The 21,779-nt window shown below is 39.7% G+C and overlaps 1 protein-coding gene across 2 annotated transcripts in view; it reads left to right on the forward strand.

The window, feature by feature from the left end:
- The first annotated feature begins 229 nt into the window (after positions 1 to 229).
- Positions 230 to 21,779, forward strand: part of LOC149155126 (ARM repeat superfamily protein) — a 134,117-nt gene continuing 112,567 nt past the window's right edge. Inside the window, exons 1-3 of one of the 2 annotated variants that reach the window (XM_089445036.1) lie at positions 230 to 404; positions 1,117 to 1,352; positions 1,455 to 1,593. In XM_089445036.1, the coding sequence (XP_089301162.1) occupies positions 1,183 to 1,352; positions 1,455 to 1,593 (309 nt within the window). In that variant the 5' untranslated portion in view covers positions 230 to 404; positions 1,117 to 1,182. Of the gene's footprint in view, positions 405 to 512; positions 641 to 1,116; positions 1,353 to 1,454; positions 1,594 to 21,779 lie in introns of those variants that run through there. The other variant, XM_089445035.1, reaches the window with a different exon arrangement.

Consider the following 21,779-nt stretch of genomic DNA (forward strand, 5'->3'; position numbering starts at 1 on the left):
ATTAAAATTAGATCCATATGATAACCATAATAATAAGCAAAAGTATACAAGCAAGACTATTGTATCATCACCTTCAAAAACCGTGAACATTAATGATGTTGGCGAAGAATTCTAACATATCATGGTTCAAGTTTGTAGTCACTCCTCCTCACTCCTCCCTGTCCACACAGAATGTCTATATGTAGGTTGTTTGTTGAAATTACTCCTTAATTCTGGCCTGATTGCAGAAATTCCACAATTGGCCAAAAAAATACCCAGCAGATGCTTATTGGGGAAGCTGTCTTGTTCCAATTCGGAATTGGTACGGGGGCCTGCCCATGAAAAGGAACGTTGAAGGGAAGGTGACAGAAGAATTTTGAAGAATATAACCGAACACTAAGAGGAGTCGAAACAAAGTAAAGTTGGTAAGTGTGCTCATGTGCAAGGATATGTATTGCAGCAAAATGAACTTAACTCTGAACCGGCTGAAAGCTTCCAAGAAACTTTGCAAATATAAGAGTGACAGATCAATTTTTGACCTTGAACAAAATATACCAATGTAGTTTGAACTTTGGACAGAGGAAAGAGAGTAGAGGAAAACAACATGTTGGCAGAGGTATTGAAAGAGGAAACTGACAAACCAGAAAGAGGCTGGAAGAATGTTAGTTTGGCTTAGCCTGTGCATATTAATATATTGCAATCTCTCTGTTTATATAGTTCTCTTGCATAAGCATGTCAATTTGTGCCAATTTGAAAATTTCATTGTTTAGGTAATTAAACTCCTTTTGTACACAATCAATACATGCTAGGTTGTCTAAACTTTTGAACACCTACCTAAGTTTTCAGTAGATTTTTTTTTTTAAACAGAGATAGATCGTGCATATCATGCATTGATTCTTGTTGTGCTCAAGTAAGGTTTTATTGTGCACTTACTTTTATTTCAGTCTTTTTGATATATTTATATATTCTCTTTTCATCCCTATGTGCCTGACAGTTTATGCAAGTCCAAATATAACACGAATAATGGATTTATTTTCTTCATGGTATCTAACCCTAGATTAGGTTTAAATGAAATTGAAAAGTTTTATAGGATGAGAATTTGCAGCTGATTTCTCAGACATGGGCTTGTAAATACAGGCCGCAGAGGCCCTCGGAGCGATTGGTTTGGATGATAACATTCCTCTTTTACAAAACAGTTTAAAGATGGATCCAGCACAGGAGGTCCGAGAGACGTGTGAATTGGCACTCAGAAGATTAGAGCAAAAGAAACATGAATCTGCAGATAAGGAGAGAAGCACAGATGAGAGGTCCCCTTTCCTGTCTGTGGATCCTGCAGCACCAGCATCCTCAGAATCTAGTGTGGAGGAACTCAGGTACATTGCTGGTTGATTTATAACACCACTCTGGTGAAAGATGCCTGCATTGTGATTTAGTTTCTGTTCTCAATTCTTAAATTTTGTCTCTGTCTGTGTAAGGAAAGTGCTTTTGGATGAAGAGAAAGGCATGTATGAGCGCTATGCAGCACTGTTTGCACTTCGAAATCGTGGAGGAGCAGAAGCTGTTGATGCTGTTGTGGCGGCTTTACAGGCCCAAAGTGCACTGCTTCGACATGAGGTTGAATCAAGATGGCGTGATACTTTTTGCTTTTGAATTCCACATATTTCTTGTTTCAGTTAAACATGTTTTTGACCTATGTGCAAAAGAACATGTCAGAAATCTTAGTTTTGGAGAATTTTGTATGCTTTTTTCTAACAGATGTCGCATTAGATTTTAGAGGATAAGCTTCTCATAACTGAGTTTTTTAATTTGAGGCTGGGATGCATGTTGGCTGTATCAGGTTCTTTTACTTAGATGTCACCATTTGCTTGTGTATGAGTCTTAATGATCCCCATACCTCCCCAATCTTTTGGAGTGCATTACAAGTTCCAGGTAACACTACAGAAACTTTTGCCTCCATCTTTGCCTGGAAAAATCTGCACAAGGCTTCCAGGTAACACTACGGAAACTTTTGCATCCATCTATGTTTGCCCAGAGAAAACTGCACAAGGCTTTCTCAAGCTACTAATAGCCTAGTAGGCATTGGCAGAAGGCATCTAACATGAGAAATAATAAACATGGCTGGCTTCCAATACTTTCTGTGCATATTTAAAATTTAGCAGCCAAAGCCATGGGCTTTGTTAACTATTTCTCAATTGTTTTGTCACACGTTGAATGACCGACATCCCAGAGATCTTTAGGTGATGCCTGTATTGCAAATAATAATGTCAAGGAACTTGCAAGTTTGGCAAGATTGGATCCAGGGCCAACCTTGGTTTGTATTTGTAAGTTAGATGGGTAAGTCGAGTGGGCTTTGTTTGTAGCATTGCATTTTGGCCCACTGGATTTTGGAAAAAATTTGGACGTAGTGCATAGTGTTCATAAGAGTTTTATTTTGGACTAGTCACTTGGTAGAGGTGCGATTACAGGAATGTTAGACTCTACCTAACTACCCTCAAAAGATTTTGCAGAGATGCAACATCTCTTGGATGAGGCTTTGGAAAAATAGAGGACTTCACTTTTTAACCAGTTCTGTGACTTTATGTTGCAACTTGGTCCTATTCCAACCATGAGTTCTTCGATAAACCCTTTGTTTCATAATGCATCACCTTTCAAGGTTCAAGTCAATCTGGACTTGTTTTTCGAGGTAAGATTGAAATTGATCCTTGTATAATTGGTTGCAACAATTCGAGTCATCTCTCTTTGTCAAAAGAAAAGGTCAACTTTGTGATCTTTAAGATTTGCTTCTTCAGTGATTTCTCGGAGGGAGACACTCAACAGATATCACATTGAGGAAGATGACCTGATTCTTACTTAGGCCAAGTTTGTGGAGGTTGTGCTCAAGGAGTTCTATCCCCTCAAGCTCTGTGATGATCAATATATTAAATGGCATCTCTTGTACTAGTGGAAAGACTAGATTGCTCAGGACTACAATGATGAGTTTGACTTTTTGATCGCTTGTTTGGATGTTCACAACATAAAGCATAACTTGGTCCTGAAGTATATTAGAATTTAGTGGTCTTCCACACTACATTTGTGTTGAATTTGAGTTTCTCAATTTCAGGCATTGGGTCAAAGCTAAGCATATCGACATGCCTCCAAGATTGAAGAGAAGTTCAACAGCAAGTCAAAGCAGACAAGCACCAATCAGTATGGACCTGTGTAGTAACAAGTCTATGGGAAATGTGCAAAATGATCTTGTGCCACAGACTTAACAGTGGCAAAAAGGTCGGTTCTAGCATAAGCAAAAACTTTTTTAAATCACATAATAGGAAGTAGACCATTAAATCATGGAATGAAATAGGCTATCTGCCAACTGTCAGCATGACCAAAGAGTTATGTTTACAAAATAGGTCATTTGTATGAGTTTTAAAATGATAATTTAGCTGTGATGTGAAGACCAAAAGGTCCAAAATGTTCAATTGAGCTAAAGTCTATGCCATATAAAGTCTAGGGAAATCACAATTTTTTGGACTGGCCAATTTTTTGCCCGAAAATATCGACAATTTTTTCAAGGGTGAAGAAATCACGATTTTGTTGTAAACCATGCAAAAAAATTGCGAGTTGATGGAAAAAATCGCCAGGCCAAGATAGGGGGTGATTTAAGCAGTGTTATAAGAACCAGATTGGATTGGATACTTGGAACGCAATTTTAAAAAAGGTAATAATTTATGAGTGGGCCAGCCTAATATTCAACCTGTTAACCCTGATTTTGCCCCTTACAAATTTATAGGGTTAAGGACTAGCACATTTCATTCAACTGGACATTCACAAATTGACATAGATAGAGGCTGGGGAAGGTTCCCAGGATGACTAGTCATAGGATTGATTCAATGAATGGTTGAGGCACATTTTTTCACAGTTTTGAGAGAGTTGCTATTTTCAGCAGGTTCCTTACTTTCTGGGAGAGGGAGCTCCAGGGATTGTACAACAGTATGGATCACATATTCTGAGTCGTTATGAACTCAGGATTCCAATGAGGCCTTTTTGGGTTACATGCATAGAATTTACTATTTTTAGCAAGTTGAATTTGGAGGCTCACATGTCAGATATAATGATATATTTGAATCCGCAAGATTCCGAGTTTGATGAGCTACTTCCAGGCCACATGCAAGCACTTTCTGTTTTCAGCAGTGCTTGTATGTTGATTCTGATTGCAGATCTGGATTTCTTACTGAAAGACAAATCCAATGAGTATACTTACATGTGATTTCGAGTACCTTCTGCTTTTAGCAATGGTTGCATTTTAGGTTGATTGCAATCTAGGTTTCCCACTGTGTTCTGAATCCAATGGTGTCATTCTCATCCAGATCTGAAAATTTTCTATTTTTAGCAGTCAGAGCCAGGCACTAGTGATTACATATTTGAACTGCCCATTGAGTTACGAGTCTGGTGGTGGTGGGTTCGTCCGATTCTGAGAATTTTCTATTTTTAGTAGTTTGGGCGTGGCATGAAGTGGCAGTCTAAGGGGTGGGTGAGTGGAAACAGTTGAGGATGTACATGTGGCTTAGAATTGGATGAGTCATTAGTGACATGGAACTTGAGAAAATTTATTCCCCCTCCTATTATTTTCTCTTTGCTCATGTGTTTTTCCTTAAAACCTCTCCTGATTTCTCTCCACTTGTTCCCCTAATTTTTCTCGTCCATTATCTCATATTTTCCTAGAAATTCTCCTCCTAATTTTTCTCTTCTATTATCTCACATTTTCGTAGAAATTTTCCCTATTTTTCCTCCACAAATTCGACCACTTAGCTGAAGTGGAAAAAAGGTAAAATAAAAAAATAAAAAGGGAAAAAGGTTTTTAACTCAAAACTGTCATACAAGAGAGAAACTAGGTCAATTGAATTTCTTGGCCAGAAAAGAAGGCACACTAAATTCTAAAGTTGGAAATTGAAAAAAAGGAAAAATAAGGTGGCTCGAATTTCTAAGAAGGATGAATTGTGTTGACGTTTGTAGCTCGAGCATGTACTTCTACATAGGCCTATGTGTATAAGTTTGCAAAGGTCGCCCACAGTGTCCTTAGGTAATTGCTCTACTGTGAGCAAGGTGTTAATGTAACTTAGCCTAAGTTCAATTTAGGAAAAAACACACATTATTATGTTGGCTTATTGAGCTAAAGAAACTTGGGAAAAGTAAAGTAAATTACTTTAGTGAATATGCTTTAATCTCAAGTGTTGATCAAGTGAGGTGAGATTTAATCTTGGCCATCAATCACTTTGGAGATTAGGGTCAAGGATTTAGCTCAATGGAAAGTTATAAAAGCAAAGCTAGGGAGAGGGGAAAAACACACCACAATGGCACAAGATTGAGAGAGGAAACTCTCAGTGATAGTGAAGTACTTTCACTCGTGTGTGCTCGGTTTGAGGAAGGGGGCAACAAGGAGATCCGGGTCAGCTGAGGAGGGCTTGATCAGCTAGATCAGATTTAGTTGTTGTACATGTGATTCCCTCAGTTGGGTCATTACACCAAGATGGGAGTCAAAGTAAGTTTTGAATCATTTTTAATGATGAACTAATTTGATTGGGCAAAAGTTGTTGGTGTCATTTTACGGGATTGGTTGTTATATTTTTGCTTCCGCTAAATGTTAAGAACTTAGCTGTGTCTTTATTTGGTAGATCTATAATCTACTAGGTCCATAAAATGCCGGGTGCTAGGTTCAAAGGAAAACTAACAAATTTCCTAAAAAAGGAAAAAACACTCAAGTGCTAAGTTTACCAATAGCTTATGTTTATCTCATGTTAACTTTGAGAAAGTGTCAATTAACTCAAATTTTTCTTCACATAAGTGAACCAAGACTCAATAATAGCTATTCGACCTCTCTTAATCTTAGGATGAATTAGTGAAGGAATTATTATTTAGGCAAATGAAAGGGCATCCTTCCACGCGGAATTGTCTTGAGCAAGAACAAGGGTCTCACTCTTTTCTCTCCATTATTTCTTATTTCTCTCTCTCTTTCCCTCTTCTCTAGTTCTTGATACTTTGTGTTTTGGTATTGTTGACCACTACTTGTCAATGACCCATAGCAGTACACCCCCTTTTTTCGCAAAAGGGATAGCGCTTGATTGATGTGTTTGTGCCGTTCAGCTATTGTCATCAGCCTAATTTCCAAGATGTTATAATGTAAACCAATTCTGCATGTATATGATATAAATAATCTCAGCAGAACCGTGTCATATATGTAACAACTTAGGTAAACCTATTTTTCTGGTGATGATCTACTTTCTACGAGGTTTTTTGTCTCATTGATCCATTCTCAGATGGTCGACAGAGTTTTCCTTTAGTCTTACCCCAAAGCCAGAATGGATTTTGTCACTGGGATCTTAGGCGAGTCATAGTGTTCTAGATTGAGTCTATGTAAAAGTGATTTGGGAATAATCCTAACTATTTGGTTAGGTTATTTTATTACAAATTACTTGGTTTGGTGGATTATATTTGTGTCGCAGAAATGGGTAGTTTGTGATGGTCTATTACAAATGGGTTTTCCCCTTTGTGATGTAAAAAAATATGAAAATCATGATGTAAAGTGTCCTGAGGGTTGGAAAAATAATTTATCCCATCATAGGTTAATTAATTAAATTCTATGGCCAAAAAATTAATTAAATTCCTAAGCCAAAAATTTAATTAATTCTAGGTCCTAGGTAAATTTAAATTCTCCAAAGGCAAAATTCGCCAGTCCTTAAAAATTAAATTTTAAGAGACCCAGGGACTAAGGTAAATTAATTATTTTGATAAATTTTAAACCTTTGATCCCTGGGGTTAAGTCAAAGTCAAAATTTTGGGGAAATTAACTCAAACTTTAATTTTTGAGTTAATTAAAATGCATTTAATTGAAAAAATTCGAATTTCCCCAAATACTTAAATATTTCGACGGATGAGATTAAAAGGAATTTTAATCTTCATCAACGGTCGAGATTTCTTTGATGAGGATCACTCGAACTAGCGGTTGGAGGATTTATCTTTAAATAGGAAGTCATTCGTCAGCCAATTCATCCTACCTTTCAGTCGTGTGTTTAGCAAGAAGCTCTTGTGTAATCCTTTTTTTGGATAATAAAGAAAGACTTTTGGGTTAAATTTCATTGGTGTTACTCTTCATGGAAATACTGTAAGCTGTGTTGTTTTCATGCATAAATTTTTTTTAGCCATTGATGATAGCTTTTGAAGAGTGAGTTGAGTACAGGTATCTTGCTCAGTCGCTGGGGATGAAGTGATAATTTAAATTTTGAATGTAATTGTAGGTATCTCTATTTATCTGAATTTTATTATCATTTTCTCGCTCTGTTTTAATGGCTGGATTGAGTTTTGTAGATTTTTAGATCTTCGAGTGTTAGGGGAAGTTTTTAGTTGGACTAGCCAACTCCCGATCCGTGTTTTCTGAGGAGCCTAGTAAAATTAATCCCGGGCTTATCATAAGATTTTTGTTGGTGATGCATGAAGGGTTTCGAGTTAGGACCTCCTTAAATTAAAAAAAAATAATTTTTATGTGGGAAATTGATATATCTGGCTTTTAAGAGCGTTAGATTGTTAGGGTCCCACCCTAACCCCCTTATTTATGTCTTGGGATCACGTCATAGTCAAGAGTCAATAAAGCCCATATTAATATTTGTAAGTGGTTAATCCGCAATTAATGACGGGACCACAGTTAGTTGCAAATGGGCGGAAGTATTAGATAGATGGTAAATAGGCGGTAGTATTAGATAGATGGTATTAATAAAACCCACGATATTGGCTCGTGGTATTGCATGTATGAGTCATATATAAAGGATAGAGACTCCCTGCGAGGAGCATTGTGTCTTGTTTTGTAATCGAGCTCTGCTCTATTGGAGGTTGCCCCCTCGAAGAGGCCTGTGAACATTTCTCTCTGAATAATAAAATCATTGCTATTCTGTGTTCTGGGTATATTTTCTTCGCATATTTTGTGTTCTCGGTATCTTTTCTTCGCTTGGGTATTGATTTGCAGGTTAAGAGCATAACAAGTGGTATCAGAGCACTTTCCAGGGCTCGGTGGGATCTCCAAATTTTAGCAAATTTTTTTTTGGCTAGAGACGTGTTCCGGCGTCTTTAAACCACGGGATCTGTCGTTAAGCGCATAAACCTGCGGATTTGGGGAGGCATGCACGCAGGAAATACAAGAGGTGGTCACGTCTGTTGGACTCCCTTGTAACCCCTGTGGGTACCCCTTCGAGTAGTAGCGCATTAGACAGAACCGCGCATGGATTGTCTTCCACGTACCCTCTGGGTATATAGGAAGCCCCCTAGCTCCCTTGAAACCTCGCCATAGATAAACCTTCGGCCGTCTTGTTGCTACAGTACACCGAGAACAGCACTCTGAGAGATTACTCGCTCGTACGATAGGGTAGTCGGGTGGTACGGCTAAGGGTACGGTCGATCCTCCTTAGTTAGAGCCCTGAAACATTGGGCCGAGTACTACTGTCAGACCCTTATGTATATTGCGATCTGTAGCACCTGACACTCCCCAAGACCATAGTTCCCTTTCTATCGGGGGATCACACATCATCTATTCCAGATCAGCAGCAGCAGTTGTTCCACCATTCAGATCTCTCAGATCCACCAGATCGGATATTCCAGATCAGCAGCAGCAGTTGTTCCACCATTCAGATCTCTCAGATCCACCAGATCGGATATTCCAGATTAGCAGCAACAGTTGTTCCACCATTCAGATATCTCAGATCCACCAGTATCAGAGCGAAGGGTTCCTGTACCTGGATATGATTTTCGTAGGACTTTTGGCGGCATTGACAGTTTGAGGATTTGGCGACTGCAGTATTGATCAGGAAGGAGTAAAACTCCGTTAGGAGTTTTCCAATAAAAAAAAAAAAAAAAAGTCTGAGATCTTCCGGGGCGCTTATTGGTGACCTAGCCCATCAGTATCAGGACGACGAGCTGAGCAAGGTGGTACCATTCAATTTCTTAGCAAAAATTTTTAGGCGGTCCCAATTTTTCATCAGGTTGGTGTATGGTAGAAACTCGCGCTCAAGCGATGGCCAATGAAAGGATCGACCAAATTGAAAACTATGTCAACTCCCTCCAAACTGCGGTGAACAAGATCACACTTGACCTTCAAGGAATGAGTAACCACATAGAACTTGAGCTTAAAGGAATGAGTAACCAGTTACAGGAGGCATTCTCAAAGGGCAAGAAGCCAGCCCACGAGGAGGTGTATAATGGCCATGAATACCATGAGGGTGAGTCTAGCCACTCTCCTCACGTTTGGCACTCCCATCCACCACCCAGTCAGCGACCTCCCAAGTTGGATATGCAGAAATTTGACGGTTCTCACACGTCCGCATGGCTAGCACAAATGGAGCAGTATTTCCAATTGAATCATATCACAGATGAGGGGACTAAGCTTATGGTTGGCACCATGTACTTAGACAATGAACGATGGCAATGGAAGGAATGGCATCAGCGTTGCAATGGACATTTTCAGAATTGGGCCCAATTTGCCAAAACTCTTCGCAGCCGCTTTGAACAGGAAGACTCTTTTTTGGGGCGTCTCACTAAGCTCCGACAGACGGGTACAGTGGAGGAATATATTACTGCTTTTGAAGCCTTAGCCTTCCGCACTAAGGGTCTCACAGATGAGTTCTACATGGAATGCTTTATCAGCGGTCTTAAAGAAGCCATCAAAGCTCAGGTTCTACTCCACCACCCTCCCACATGGACAGAGGCTTGCCAGGTAGCCCGTAAGGTGGAACGTGCATTAACAGCCCAATCCAGCCGCCCCAACTTCCCCGCTAAAGGTCGTCCCTCACAGGCTCCCAATATGACCCAGACACTTAAGATTCAAAAGGTGTCACCTGCGGAAATGGCCGAAAGAAGGAAGCAAGGACTATGTTACTACTGTGATGAAAAATATTCCCCAGGTCATAAATGCAAAGAGCACAAGTTTTTTCAAATAGATGCCACTGACTACAGCTCCACAAAGGAAGATCCACCACTTGAGGAACCGGAGGCGATCGAAGAAGATAACCAACAGGAGATTGTATCTGATGAACCAATTATTTCGCTGAATGCATTGGCAGGAATTTCTTCCCCTCAAACTCTCAAAATCAGGGGTTTTCTTAAACATCGCCCAGTAATAGTCTTGATTGATAGTGGAAGTACCCATAATTTCATCCACCAAAAGATCGCTGAAGCAGCACATTGTTTCGTCCGGGCAGTTTCTAACTTCCAAGTCTAGATTGCAGATGGGGGCACAATGAAATGTGAAGGTCGCTGTGAAAATGTCAAAATTCAAATGGGGGATTATCAATTGAAAACCCACATGTTTGCAATACACATGGGGGGTTGCGACATTGTCCTCGGCGCGGAATGGCTCCGCACTCTTGGGCCAATCACAATGGATTTCCAGGAGTTATATATGAGTTTTAAGCAGAACAACTCCACACATACCCTCCGTGGACTACAGGCGGGAGCCCTCTCTATCATCAGCTCACATAGGATGGAAAAATTGTTAAAAAAGGGCCATCATGGAGTGGTAGCTCAATTTAATGCCATCCAGGTAGTAGATACCATGTCTCCGCCAGTTCATCCTGAGATGCAACAGATTTTAAATAAACATCGGACGGTCTTTGACAAGCCTCATGAGCTTCCACCCTCGCGAGGGGAACATGATCATAGCATCACATTGGTTCCAGGGGCCCAACCCCCAAATGTGCGGCCATACAGATATCCGTTCACCCAAAAGAATGAAATAGAAAAAATCATCAAGGAATTGTTGGAAGCAGGTGTCATTCGTCCCAGCATTAGTCCTTATTCATCCCCAGTGGTCATGGTCCTCAAGAAAGATGGGGAGTGGCGGATGTGTCCCGACTTCAGGGCCCTCAATAAGTTAACAGTCAAAGATAAATTTCCCATCCCAGTGGTTGACGATTTGCTGGACGAACTCAATGGGGCTCAATTCTTCACTAAGTTGGATCTTCGCTCAGGCTATCACCAAATTCGCATGAAGGAAGTCGACATTCCCAAGACAGCTTTCAGAACTCATGAAGGCCATTATGAGTTCCTCGTCATGCCATTTGGTCTCTGTAATGCCCCCTCTACTTTTCAGAGCCTTATGGATCACCTCCTCAAACCATATCTCAGAAAATTTGTCCTTGTCTTCTTCGATGACATCCTCATCTATAGTGGCACTTGGGAGGCACATCTTCAGCATGTAGATCTACTCTTGCAATTGCTCCGAACACATAAATTATTTGTCAAGATGTCTAAGTGTTCGTTTGGCATGGAAGAAGTTGAGTATTTGGGCCACATTGTGGGGCGCGAAGGTGTCAAGGTGGACCCCAAAAAGATCCAGGCCATGCAAGAATGGCCTCAACCTAAGACCTTGAAAAGCTTGAGAGGATTTTTGGGTCTCACAGGCTATTATCGTAAATTTGTCCGCAACTATGGCCGCATAGCGAAGCCCCTAACACAACTCCTAAAGAAAAATTCCTTCTTTTGGAATGAGGAAGCACAACAGGCATTTACCGCTCTAAAAACCGCCATGTGTTCCACTCCTGTCTTAGCACTACCGGACTTCACCAAATCATTTGTCATTGAATGTGATGCTTCGGGAACAGGTATTGGAGCGGTCTTAATGCAGGAAGGGCGACCATTGGCCTTCACCAGCCAACAACTAAGTGGGAAGAATCTGGGCCAATCTACCTACGAGAAGGAAATGATGGCCATCTTACATGCAGTCGAGACCTGGAGACCTTACTTGTTGGGACGACGTTTCCAAATCCGCACAGATCATCACAGTCTTAAATATTTTTTGGAGCAACGCCTATCTTCCCCTCAACAAAATAAATGGTTAGCCAAAATGCTGGGATATGATTATGAGATCATTTACAAGAAAGGGAAAGACAACAGGGTAGCAGATGCATTGTCGCGCCAATTTGAGGAGGAAAGTACTCTGCTCGCAATTTCCCTCCCCATTCCAGACTGGATTGAAGAGGCTCGCAGGGAATGGTTTTCACATCCAGGGCTCTGCCAACTTATTTCTCAATTGCAGGTAGATCCTAATTCCAGCAAGGGCTACTCGTGGCAGAATGATATTCTTCGCTACAAGGACAGAGTCGTAATATCACCAACATCCACCCTCAAAAGTCGCATTTTGGCAGAATTGCACTCATCTCCCATTGCAGGACATTCGGGCTTTCAGAAGACGTATGCTCGCACCAGAAGATCATTTTTTTGGACCGGCATGAAACAGGACATCCTTACTTTTGTAGCAGAATGTGACGTCTGTCAACGCCACAAAGGGGAAACCGTCAACACACCAGGCACATTACAACCATTGCCCATTCCGGCGTCAATTTGGATAGAGGTTTCCATGGATTTCATTACAGGTCTTCCAAAGTCTGGGAACAAGTCAGTCATCATGGTGGTTGTGGACCGACTATCGAAGTATGCTCATTTCTGTGCCCTACCCCACCCATTTACACCAACCTTGGTTGCTCAAACTTTCATGGATCAGATCTTCAAATTGCATGGCATGCCCACTTCTATTGTATCCGACCGTGACCCAATCTTCACCAGTAATTTTTGGCAGGAGCTCTTCAGAATACAAGGCACTCAACTCAAACTCAGTACTTCATATCATCCGCAAACGGATGGTCAAACCGAAGCCGTCAACAAATGTCTAGAAACCTACCTTAGGTGTTTCACTTCAGAAAAGCAACACCTTTGGGTACAGTGGTTACCTCTGGCGGAGTGGTGGTATAACACCAACTATCATGCCGAGTTCAAACCAGTCTACCTGAATTGGACGAAGAAGGGTCAATCTGGCTTCAACCTGAACAGGTTCTAGACACACGAGCCAAGCACCTGCGCGGCCGCATGATTAAGGAGGTCCTCGTCAAATGGAAAGACACCTCTCCGGAAGATGCAACTTGGGAACCAGCCACTATTCTTCAGCAGTTTCCGCAGCTTCAGCCTTGAGGACAAGGCTAGTCTTAAGGGGGAGGGCATGTTAGGGTCCCACCCTAACCCCCTTATTTATGTCTTGGGATCACGTCATAGTCAAGAGTCAATAAAGCCCATATTAATATTTGTAAGTGGTTAACCCGCAATTAATGACGGGACCACAGTTAGTTGCAAATGGGCAGAAGTATTAGATAGATGGTAAATAGGCGGTAGTATTAGATAGATGGTATTAATAAAACCCACGATATTGGCTCGTGGTATTGCATGTATGAGTCATATATAAAGGATAGAGACTCCCTGCGAGGAGCATTGTGTCTTGTTTTGTAATCGAGCTCTGCTCTATTGGAGGTTGCCCCCTCGAAGAGGACTGTGAACATTTCTCTCTGAATAATAAAATCATTGCTATTCTGTGTTCTGGGTATATTTTCTTCGCATATTTTGTGTTCTCGGTATCTTTTCTTCGCTTGGGTATTGATTTGCAGGTTAAGAGCATAACATAGATTATCAGATCTGGGAGTGGAGTTGGACTTATACTCTTCAGATCTGATAGATCTACCATTCTTGTACATAGATCTGTAAATTATTTTTGGTTTTTTGACTTAGGGTTTTTCTGGGTTTTAGTTTTTTTATCATTGTATATATATCGTTTGGGTGTTTCTTGTTGTCTTGCAACAACAGATCTGAGGAGGAAACTTGTGTAGAGTCCAGATCTAGGCCCTGGAGGGTAAGATCTGGATCTTTGGGAGTTTATCAACATAATTTTCCAGGGATATTATTAAGACATTTTGCAGTCCAAGGGTTTAAATTTAAATTTTTATTTTTAGATCTGGAAATTTCGTGAGGGTTTCAGGGTTAAATATGAAGCAATTGGATTCAACATTTTAATTAAGATTTCTGGAAAATTTTTCAAAGAGTTTCTGTGCTACCATTTTTGCTGATTGGTCTCTTCGATTTGCTGCTCACTGCAAAATTCGCATTTTTTTAAGGAAAGGCCCACAATCCTTTGTTGTTGTCTACTCCATTAAACCTACAAAGATCCCTCATCTCATTGATCCAGAACTCCTTATACACCTGCGTTTTTATCTCTGCGTGCTGCCCTTAAAACCCTTGCTGCCATCTCTCTCTGCCTGCGTTTCCCTCACTCATCCCTTCGCTGTCTTGCAAGCTTTCTCTCCATACCTCCATCATTGCCGATCCTTGCATCCCTGCATCCCGTAGTCTCCATTCCCATCTGCAGCCACGCCAAACTTGCTGCCCTCTCTTTGCATTTACTGTCATCGTTCTCTCTCTGCTCGCGACCCTCATCGCATCAGATCCGTCCAACTCCCTTTTCCCTCTACCTCATCACACTCCCAGATCTATCTCCATTACTCCATTTCCTGCGTAGTCTTCTTCCCTCCCGCCACTATCATTCTCTCCATTTCATAGCCTCCATCTCAGACGACCTGCATAAACAACAAACAACACTCTTCGACCCTTTTTCTTTATCTTTGGTTTTGTATTTGCTTTTAGGTTTTTGTTGGTTCGACTTTTTTGTTATATTTTCATTTGATTGTTTATTTTAGCTTAGGTTTGGGCTTTAAATTTTCTATCATTTCGATTTTTTATTGATTTTTTTAATTAATTTTAGATTTGGGTCATTAATGAAAATCATTTTAAATCTGGAATCTCTTGCATGATAGAGTTTTGGGCGTTTACATTTAATCGTTCATGATTGTCACTATTTGTCACATTTGTAAATTGCTTTGGATAACTTGTTTTTTACTTAATCTATGGTTAATCAAATACGAAGGCACTGGTCTATAATCATTTCTATCTTGTGGATGTGTCTTGTGTTTAATCTATTCATCTCAGTTAACCAAGATTTGTCCTAAATTCATCAGGTTTTCCATCTTCAAGTCTCCTAGAGCCTGTGTTTCACAGGCTATTCTCATTCATTCACCTTAGGGACTACCCCCCTTGACTTGTCTAGGAGAGAGTCTAAACGGAGTGAGTAAGGATTAGAGTGACAACCCCTTACTCTGAGCGTTGTCGCAGTGCCTAGACACTTTGAGTTGACAACAGGTATCATAATCTCAAGTTTTGTAATAGTCATCTTGGCGCAACCAACCTTTTGGCCATTGCAGAATAAAACTTAGTTTTTATCCACTCACTCTAGTTTGTTTTGAATCAACGTTATCTTCCATAAATTATTGAGGATTCTTAGCTATTTATTTGGGAAATTTTCCACCTAGAAACACTTTCTTTCTTACTTTATCTTTACATATTAGAGGCTGATTTGTGAAGGGTTGTTCCACATATTTAATTTACAACTTTTCACATAATTGATTGGACATTAACGGGCTAGTCAAACAACCTTAACCTTGCTGCCTTTTGAGTCTTTTATTATGGATTTCTAGGATAGAGCAACAAGTACAATCATTAGGTACACTCCCCTGAGGTTGGCAAGTCCCAACCCAAATAGACAAGAGGTGACAGTGACACATAGGGATGACTCCCTTATATGTTCGCTAATTTAGCAACTCTTTTTTAAAGATCATATCAGTGGTCAAGGCATAAACATTAGTGCTAACACAACCATAGGGTCCTACTAATGCTATGTAATTAATGGTAATGTTGAATTCTTAAAGTAACTTTTACTTAATTTTAACATTACCATTAATTATTTCAGGATGTTTGAGAGTGGTTCCAACCTCATTATGTTTCATATGGAAAAAGTAGAATTTTATATCCCATTCAAAATCCAATAGACTTAACAATTTTTAGGATTTCAGGATTGGTGGGATTGCAAAATTTCCACTATAGTCTGTCATGTATGTGGGTATGGAACTAGCATTTAATCAAGAGCACCAAGTCCTTTATGTACCTCAATGTTGGTGACATTGATTGTGGTACTCCTATGTCATGACCCTAGTAAAAGTGTACCCATCCCCCAAACTAACTATTGATTTGACATGTTAAGTTTTTTCTATTTTATTCTAATGCATAGAGGGTGCTATTGATAATGAGAATCCCAATATAGGCAATGATTTTGATGATATGTAGGTATTTGTTATAGCATGATTTTTTTTTGAACTCTAGAGGCCATACAAAGCCTCTTTGTTGATGTGTTTTTTGTTCATGGATGGATTGCATTTAATGTTATTTTGGTTATATGCACCCTTGCTATATATATATATGAGAAACTTTGCATATTTGTGTATAATGGTTTGGATTTATATGGGTTTGGAGAGCAAAGGACGACATTAGAGTTCAACCCCAGCCCTAGGGCTTTCTTCCTCTAAAGGAAAAGCCACTACCTTTTCCCGTAGAAGGGGTAGAGGAAATCACTAGTTATGTATCTAATTTCATTGTGTTAAAACTCCTAATATCAACCTAGATTTATTTTCTCACAACAATTTTTATTCCCAACAACTTATTTATTTTGTTGAAATTGGTAGTTCAAGGATGAATTTCCTTAAATGAAATCTCATTTCTGACAATTTTGGAGTGACTTTCTAAAAATAGAAAGTCGTGTCTAGTATCTCAAGTATGACTTTTCAAAAATTGTAAATCAACTTGCATCAATTGGTAATCAAGTGTAGTTGAAGGAAAATCACTTAACTTATCATTAATCAATCGTAATAGTTCAATCTCGACTTAATCATCAATATTATTAATATTATTATTATTATCCTTTATGATACTATGTTATTATTATGAAAAGGAATTACAAGTCACCTTACCTTCATGATTCATCCCCTTAATCTCTTTGCACCTCTCTCCTTGACGACTCACATGGCACTACGTAACTCTCTCTCTCTCAATGATATGTTACACTCTCTCTTATGCACTCATTAAAGACATGGCATATTCCTCTTACACCCATTAAAGGCATGTCATGAAAGATTCCTCTTACACTCTCTTTAATGCATAGTTTACACTCTCCTTAACTAAGGCACACGTTCCTCTCTTAATGGCTTAAGTTACTAAGGCATGCATACCTCTTATTAATTGCATAAGTTACTATGGCATGCGTTTTGTGAAAATTTTGTTACTGCAACAACTGATTTATTTTACATACTTATTTTTCAATAAGTTATTTACGAAATCCCTTCAGTAAATATTAAAATAAATTCTACATCAGATATCACACCATTATATGGAAACAAATATATGCACAAGAATCAAACACATCAACACAGTTATTTTTGGACAATTGTCCCTGGAAAAACCCAATGCGGGAAAATTGGTGTGGCAGAGGAGGATTTTATTAATCAACTTTTCTTGAGTACAACTAGGGTGCCAAACTGGCTCACCCAACAGAGATAACCACACAATAGTAATAGCATAAAATTCTCCGGCACTTCCCTTAAGCTCAGCGTCAGTCCTTCTAGCCTCTGCGCAGCTCCCAGACCCTCAGCATCAACATTCTGCCTCACTGCGTCAGCACTTGGCCTCTCTGCGTCACCTACGCAGGCCCTCTAGTCACTACGCAATCCCACTGCCTCTGCGTCTTCCTGATTGGCTCTGCGTCTGCCCCTCTGATCTCTGAGTTGATCCTCAGGTACTATCCCTGCCTCTATGTTATGTACTCGCTACCTCCCATTGTAATCCAGACCACTAGTTCAAATTTCTCAGCAAACCCCGCTCCAGAAATCGAATTGACTGGTCTCCCTCTGGTGTATCTCCAACTGACCCTCAAGTCTTTTCTTATACTTTTCCTGTTGATGAATCAACGACCGAGATTAAGTCCCTAATCAACAACTAAGATTAGAATAGACTTGATCCTTATCTCTTAGAAGCTTCTCATCCTTATCTTTATTAATACCTGTTAATATTTTTATTTTCCTAATTTTAGACTTAGGAACTCATTAAAAATATTAATTATTTTAATAACTCCTCATTCGGATGGAATTTTCCAAAACGATTTCTGGGTCTTGGAGATCCCATGTGCTTTAGCCTCTCCACCAATTTTCATGGCTAGAGCACATTCGATGCTACCCCAAATCAACACGTTTCTCTCCTTAATGGCATGAGTTACACTCCCCATGAGTTATGCTCCTCCTTTATGACAAGAATTTGTTGCTCCTCCTATATATGTGTCTCATGTCTTCTCAGTTGACTACTACTACTTGTGCATTGTGAAAGAAGAATTTGAACATGAGAGAGAGAGTTGGAGAGACTTGAAGAAGATTGAGAGAGACTTGGAGAGTAAGAGCAGAACTTAGTGAGCCAAGGTTGATTCAGTGCTTTAGTGTTTCAATGTTGATTCAGTTGAAGGGAAGGTTAATTCAGTGTTTGCATCTACTGCTACCACCAATGATCTTCATGCTACAGCCTGTTCAAATTTGGGTGAACTTACTCATTCTCTTAATCTCTCATTGTACTCTGTATGTCCGCTGAACAATTGATCTCTGATAGAAGAAGAATCTGGTTGGGTTTTCCCTTGTGGGTTTTTCCCTGGTCGTTGGACCTAAATTCTCTGTGTTTCATTTTGTTCTTGGATGTCTTCTATTGTGCATTTGGATTATAGGATGGTATCAACGCTTTGGTGAAGACAAGCCCAAGAAGATAAGAACTGTCACTTCTAAAAATTTTCTTGCTGCTGAAATTAGTTGCCCAAGAAGATAAGAGCTATCACTTCTTTGTAGAAATTTTACTTATTGCTAAAATTTGTTTGACTTGATCAAGATGTCTTCTTCTTACTCAAGAATGAAGAGAAGCTAAATGATGCTTTGAATTTTGGTCCATGGAAGGCAAGATTGGATATTACTCTTGAAGAACATGATGTACTGGAATATGTGGAAGGCGAGGTAGCAAAACGACTAGAAAATTCGAATGCCGTTGTCAAGGCCAGATTCAAGAAGGGAGAAGTCAAGGCTAAGAATATTATCCTTGATTCTCTTGGAGTGCATCTCATCACCTATGTCTTCAAGTTGAAGAAATTTAAGGAAATGTATGACAAGCTGATTGGAATGAATCAAAGGAACAACTTGAGTCAAATCCTTGCTTTGAAGAATCAACTCATGGACATTAAGATGAATAGAGGAGAGACATTCAAGCATACTTCATGAGGATATCAAAAATCAAGGATTGACTGTCAACAGTTGGTGAAATTGTATTTGATAAAGAGCTGGTGTTGATTACGCTTGGAGGCCTTTCTCCAACATGGGAAAGTGTAGTCAAGAAGAGGCCAGAAGGATTTCCATAGGAAGATTTCCCAAGCATGAAGAGCGAGAACCTATTGCCCTTACTGTCCAAGGCAAAAAGTAGAAAGGAAAAAGAGGTCATCACTTTTCAAGAAAGCTTGCTCCTAGATCCAACAGTTCCTATAAATGGAACAGGGACAAATCAAAAGTTCAATGCTACAACTACCATAAGCATGGCCACTATGCTTGTGACTGTCCAGAAAATAGAAGAGCACCAAGATCCAACTACAACAATCGTAGCAACAACTTCAGATCTAGAAGAAGAAGAGAAACTCTTGCTGTTCGTAAAGGAAGCTACCATTCTTCCAAGGGTTCAAGGAACCCAAGGCATGATAATGATGCAGCTGAAACACAATCATAATACTTTCTTGTTTTTTCTCTTTCTAGTTCCTCTCTTGTAGATTCTTGTGACAGGTGGTTGGTTGATAGTGGCGCTTCAGCCATAAGACACTTTACTAGTTATAGAGAAGTTCTCTCAAATCTGGTTGAGAGGGAGACAGATCCGAAAAGCATTCTTGGAGATAACTCTACATATCCTATAAAGAGATTTGGTTCTGTTTCTTTTCACCTGGATCAAGTTAAATCTATATCTCTTCAAGACGTTTTGTATGTGCCTGGTTTGAAAAAGAATCTTGTATGTATGTGTGGCTAAGACAAAGGAATGAAAGTTGCTTTCATAAATGGAAAAGTTCTCACTTGGCCAATGAGATCTAGCATGAGAGATGCCTTCACTTTGGCATTGAAGGTTCGCTCATCTGCACTATAAAGCATTGCCTCATGTGAGAAAGATGGTTTCTGGAATGCCTGAGATTAGAGTGGATCATTGTTAGGTCAGGAGGTAACTCCTCAAATGAATTGTGTTTCTTCATTAAGATTGCTCATGGATATATACAAGGAGGGAGAGACTCTTGGGCTTCACCTCCCAGTGTCTCTTCATATTCCTATTCTCCATTATTTACTATTTACATTATTTACAAATATTCACCCAATCCCAATGATTAGGTGTCAACATTCCCCCCCTTAATTTGAAGGGATGTTGGTGAGTCCAAGCATCGTTCTGAACCTTTTGAACTTTTCTCTTCCAAGTGCTTTGGTGAAGATGTCTGCAATTTTCTCATTAGTGGAACAATGGCGTAGATGGATTGTCTTGGCCTCAACATGATGTCGAATCAGATGGTATTTTGTATTGATGTGCTTCGTTCGATCATGGAACTTTGGGTTCTTGGCCAACTTTATTGCAGAGGTGTTGTTAATCATGAGTGGAGTTGAATGCACTTGTTTCACCTGCAAATATTCCAGAATTTTCCTGAGCCACACAATTTCCTTTGTTGCTTCAGTTGCTGCCACATATTCTGCCTCTGTTGTGGAATCTGCTGGAACTGATTGTTTGCGTGATCTCCAGGAGACAGCTCCTGATCCAAGACTCATAGCATAACCTGAAGTAGATACCCTAGTTTCTTTGTCTCCATCGAAGTCTGAATCAGAGTATCCAATCAAGCTGAAGTCTCCCACCTGTGTATACATGAGTTCAAAGTCCTGAGTTCCCATCAAGTACTTTAGAACTCTTTTTGCAGCAGACCAATGTCCCTCACAAGGCTTTTGCATAAACCTTGAGAGGCTTCCAACAACAAATGAAATGTCTGGCCTGGTGGTAGTCAAGTAGTTGAGACTTCCTACAAGCTGTCTATACTTTGTTGCATCCTCTAATTCTTTTCCTTCAATGGATGTGAGCTTCAAGTTCTGTTCCATTGGAGTAGTCAAATGGTTGCACTTAGCCATGCCAAACTTGTTTAACAAATCTCCAATGTACTTCTTCTGATAGAGGAATATAAACTTTGGATGTTGAGTTACTTCAATACCAAGATAGTAGTGAACATAGCCCAAGTCAATCATTTCAAAATCTTTCCTCAATTTCTTCTTTATGGATGCAATCTAGCTCTTATTGTTACCTGTCATCAAAAGATCATCTATGTACACCACAAGATATACAACTGTTTTTCCAACTTTCTTGACAAACAAAGTTTCATCATCAAGATCATAATGTTTGAAGTTGAGTTTCAGAAGATGCTCAGTTAACTTTTCATACCAGGCTCGCGGTGCTTGCTTGAGGCCATACAAGGATTTCACAAGCTTGCATACTTTGTGTTCTTGGTCCTTCACAACAAATCCTTCTGGCTGGGACATAAAAACATTCTCTTTCAGATCTCCATTCAAGAAAGCAGTTTTTACATCCATTTGATGGACTTTCCAACTGTTCTGAGCTGCCAAGGCAAAGAGTGTCCGGATGGTAGCCCATTTTGCTGTGGGAGCAAAAGTATCCTCATAATCGACCCCTTCCTTCTGTGCAAAACCTTTTGCCACAAGCTTGGCTTTGTGCTTGTCAAGTGAGCCATCAACTTTATACTTGTTCTTGTAGATCCACTTGCAACCAATTGGTTTGGTTCCCAATGGAGGATCAACCAACTTCCAAGTGCCATTCTTTATCAAGGCATCATACTCCTTTTGCATCATTTCTTTCCATTCATCATGAGAAGCAACTTCTTTGAAGGAAGTTGGTTCAAAATCTGTAGACAAATTTAGTTCAAAATCATAAGAAACATCCAGATCAACATGTGAATCAGAATCATCTACATCACCTCCATT

Source organism: Pinus tabuliformis, chromosome 9, assembly GCF_031772625.1.
Source record: "Pinus tabuliformis cultivar Carrire ecotype Pingquan chromosome 9, CPIR1, whole genome shotgun sequence".
Taxonomy (NCBI): Eukaryota; Viridiplantae; Streptophyta; class Pinopsida; order Pinales; family Pinaceae; genus Pinus; species Pinus tabuliformis.